Source organism: Salvia hispanica, chromosome 3 (assembly GCF_029641045.1).
Source record: "Salvia hispanica isolate PSC_SH4W2 chromosome 3, Shi_PSC_v1, whole genome shotgun sequence".
In the NCBI taxonomy this organism is placed as follows: Eukaryota; Viridiplantae; Streptophyta; class Magnoliopsida; order Lamiales; family Lamiaceae; genus Salvia; species Salvia hispanica.
In genome coordinates, this window is record NC_142694.1 from 8,844,914 (window position 1) to 8,848,495 (window position 3,582).

At 35.7% G+C, this 3,582-nt stretch overlaps 1 protein-coding gene across 1 annotated transcript; it reads right to left on the bottom strand.

Moving 5' to 3' along the window:
- Positions 1–571: 571 nt before the first annotated feature.
- LOC125211262 (putative WRKY transcription factor 65) lies at positions 572–1,956 on the bottom strand. Its single transcript, XM_048110989.2, has 3 exons — positions 1,680–1,956; positions 1,436–1,588; positions 572–1,359 (listed from the first exon to the last, which is right to left on the bottom strand). The coding sequence occupies exons 1-3, from the start codon at positions 1,802–1,804 to the stop codon at positions 834–836; spliced, it is 804 nt and encodes a 267-aa protein (XP_047966946.1). The 5' UTR covers positions 1,805–1,956; the 3' UTR covers positions 572–833.
- Positions 1,957–3,582: the final 1,626 nt, after the last annotated feature.

Here is a 3,582-nt window from a genome sequence, read left to right on the forward strand (position 1 = left end):
TCCTAGTATATTTATTTGAACTTGACCCACTTGTGTAATTTGTTGAAAGCGATAGCACTTAATAATTGGTGGTATCATGGTCTACCTGATTTATTACTCATTCGTCACACGGTAGATGTCACACTTGAGAGATGACACTGAATTTTAGTAAATGTTATTTTGTGTGTTGAGTAGTGAGAGAAAATATAATTTTATAATTGATGTGAGAGGGAACTTTTTCCAAAAGAACAAATGTGATATCTTTTGTGGGACAAACTAAAAAAGAAAGTGTGACATCTACCTTGGGACGGAGGGAGTATTTAATTTATGCAATTATATATGTTACTTTTTACTTCATCAGCTATACATCTATATTAGGAGTATTAATAATAACAATAATTATTAAAAAAAAAGAAGAATAAATGCTCAAATACTAACTACAGAATATGAATTCAATAGTTTGAATTTTAGAAAATGAAAATATAAAAACAATTTGAAAATCTTTATGTGGACAATGATAATATGATTGTTTAATGTCACTCATTATAATGCAAAATATCCCTTTATTTTAAAAATGAAAATATACTCACAATCATCAAAACCTAATTTTTATTTGATCAATATTTAAATAAGAGTAGTAGTCAGAGAAACCGACAAGCAATGGAGTTAATTACAAGGAGATTTAATTTATGACTTCAACCACCCAAACAAACAAATCTTTTTTCTAACCTCTACACTGTTGGCAAATAGTAAAATAACATTAAGATTTAAAAAATTACAAAAGAACCTTCTCTCAACATTTCTTTTAATAATTAAAAATAAATAAAAATCTAAGTCACATCACCCGCCCTCCCTCATCCGGTGGTCGCCAATCCACGGCGGAACACGGTGGAGCACTCCGGCAGCTCGCCGAGATCGGCGAAGAGCGACTCATCCTCCTCCCTCATCGTGAAAATCATCGCCATCTCGCTGTCGGCACTAATCCTCTCCTCCGCCAGCATCGGGCTCTCCAGCATAGTGCAATTTGCCGATTCGAAATCAGCAAACCATCCGAATTCGCCGCCGTGATTGCTACTGCTGAATTTGTTATCCGCCGCCGCGAATTCGAATTCGTCGTGAGATTGATCAGATAGATTAATCGCAGGCTTCTTCTCCACTTCCTCCTCCTCGTCCTCCTCTTCCTCTTCCTCATCCTCCTCCGAAATCGGAGTTTTGACGTTTCTGGCGGCGGCGGTTTTGTGGTGGCTGGCCTTGGAAACCGGCCAATTGTGGTTGTGCTCGCAATAATATGTCACCACCAACATTTTGGGATCCAATCGACTCCTCTCCACTTGTTTTCTGGCCGGACATCCCTTCGAGCTACTGCACCTATAATACCCTCTGCAATTATACTGCACCAATTAGCCCCAAATTGAACCCTAATTGAGCATAATTAGCGGTTAATTAAGTTAATTGCCTCGGATATGGGGAGCCTTTGATTGGCTTTTGGCCGTACTTCCTCCACGCCCATGAATCGGACGGCGGAGATCCAATCTGATCACCCTTCTGCCTCAATCCCTCCATGTCCTTGATCGGCACTGACACCACTCTCTTCTGTGAAGCTCTCCGACTGAGAATATAATTAAACCAATTAATCAAATCAATTACTCTCTTAATTGTGTTCATAATTCATATGCATGAACATGAGAGAATATATTTACCTTCTTTTGGAGGAGGAAGTGGAAGCGATCTTGGAGCGCGGGGAATCTCCGCCGCTGTTGCTGGCGGAGTAATCGGAGTCGTCGAGGTCGTTGGCGAAGCGGTGGCGGGTGAATCCGGCGTTCATGGCGGCGGAGATGGTGGTGAGAGAGAGAGATTGATGAGAACAAGAAAATGGAGGGAGAGAGGGTTATAATATGGGGCCGACGAATGCTGACAGATGGATTATTGTGTAGTTTAGAGAGAGAGAGAGAGAGAGAGAGAGGACGTGCAAGCAAATGTGGAAGTGATCCAAAGTTGATCATTTTTTTATTGCAATGTGAAATGGACCATTAATGTAGAGTTTATGGGTTGTGAATTGTGATTAATTAATGATGTGATTAATTAGTCCCCCTCTGCCTATCTTAATCACGGCTAATTTTCTTGATTACTTTTAATTATCCGCACTTCCGAACCAGATTTCCTCTTGTTAATTGTTGAATATTATGACTGGATTTTATGTATAGTGTGACATCATTACAATATGATACATTTATAGGTTGAATAAATTAAATACGAAATTGAGACATTTCAAAATTTAGTGGATTTTAAATCTATAGTGGCATATTCAATGTTATCTTATCAACAACATTTGGTTGCAGATCGTGACATTTTGTTAATAAATCTTACCCTTGAGTGTTTTTATGTTGGGTGAAATGTTAAAACAAACATTTTTTGTTAGCACTGATTTTAACGTATAATTGATAAAGTAAAAAAGTGTAGAAAGAAAAAATAATTAAAATTATGTTAGTGAAGAATGGATCTCATCTTATTAGAGAAAATAGAGTTTCTAAAATTATAAAGTGCATACTCGTGTGGGACGAACTAAATACACAAGAATGCATACTATTGTGGGACGGGGGAAGTATAACAAAAAAAAAAAAAAATCAAAGATGATGGTGGTGGGAATAAAGGAAAATAAAATTTCAGTATTGCCTTTTAAATTGGGCCTTATCGGCGATGATACATACTCCTCCGTCTTATTAAAATAGACATTTTTAGGGTGATATGTGATTTAATGTGTAATTGGTAAAGTTCGAGACATACAATGAAAAAGTGATTGAAGTATTGTTAGTGAAGAATGTGACCTACTTTATAGAAATAAAAGCTTTTACAAATGAATGTGAACTATTTTATGAGATATGGATGCGGACTATAAATGACAAAAATAAAAATAGTAGTATCTACATTTTTTTGTGTGGAGGGGGTATATGTTAATTAGTTGAAAGTTGGAACGATGCCGAGCGAAAGCACTTCGATTTCGTGATAGCGGACACATTCAAGTTTTTAATTCATGGGAATTGGGAAGTAAATGACATGGTCCAAATAATTCTAGGATTGGATTATTTTTACAATGTTTATTATTTATTGTGATATTAAGGACATTGATAATATTTGTGATAATATTTGTAATAATTCATATCATAACACGTTCTCTTAAAACAAATAAGCAAATAAAATGTGAGGCGCCTTATGAGTATTAGGTAATTATGATTTCATATCAATATTTGAATATTTGCATTAGAAAATGAGGCCCTAAACGGCTAAACAGATCGAAATATAGATTTCGGATTCTAATTAACTACACACTAAAAAAGCTAAATCCAAAAAAATTTCATTCCTTAATCAAAATTACCGACGAACTTCCGACGGAACCTCTAAATATATATGCCGGGACAGGTTCATTGACGGATTACCAACGGACATCTATTGGTAAATAGTAACAGACAGGTTGTAATGAGAAATCCATAACAATATATCTACAATAATTTATTTAAGCCTCGCATGATTACTAAAGGAAATAACTAATCAAAACCGATTAATCTATATATTTTTGAATGGGTCTAATTAAGTCTAATCATCTTA

Excerpts from the sequence above, each read along its gene's own strand:
- LOC125211262 (XM_048110989.2), bottom strand. The coding sequence starts at position 1,804 with ATGAACGCCGGATTCACCCGCCACCGCTTCGCCAACGACCTCGACGAC. Across the intron at positions 1,589-1,679 it reads ACTTCCTCCTCCAAAAGAAG|TCGGAGAGCTTCACAGAAGA; the intron begins GTAAATATATTC and ends TTATATTCTCAG. Across the intron at positions 1,360-1,435 it reads AAAGGCTCCCCATATCCGAG|AGGGTATTATAGGTGCAGTA; the intron begins GCAATTAACTTA and ends GTATAATTGCAG.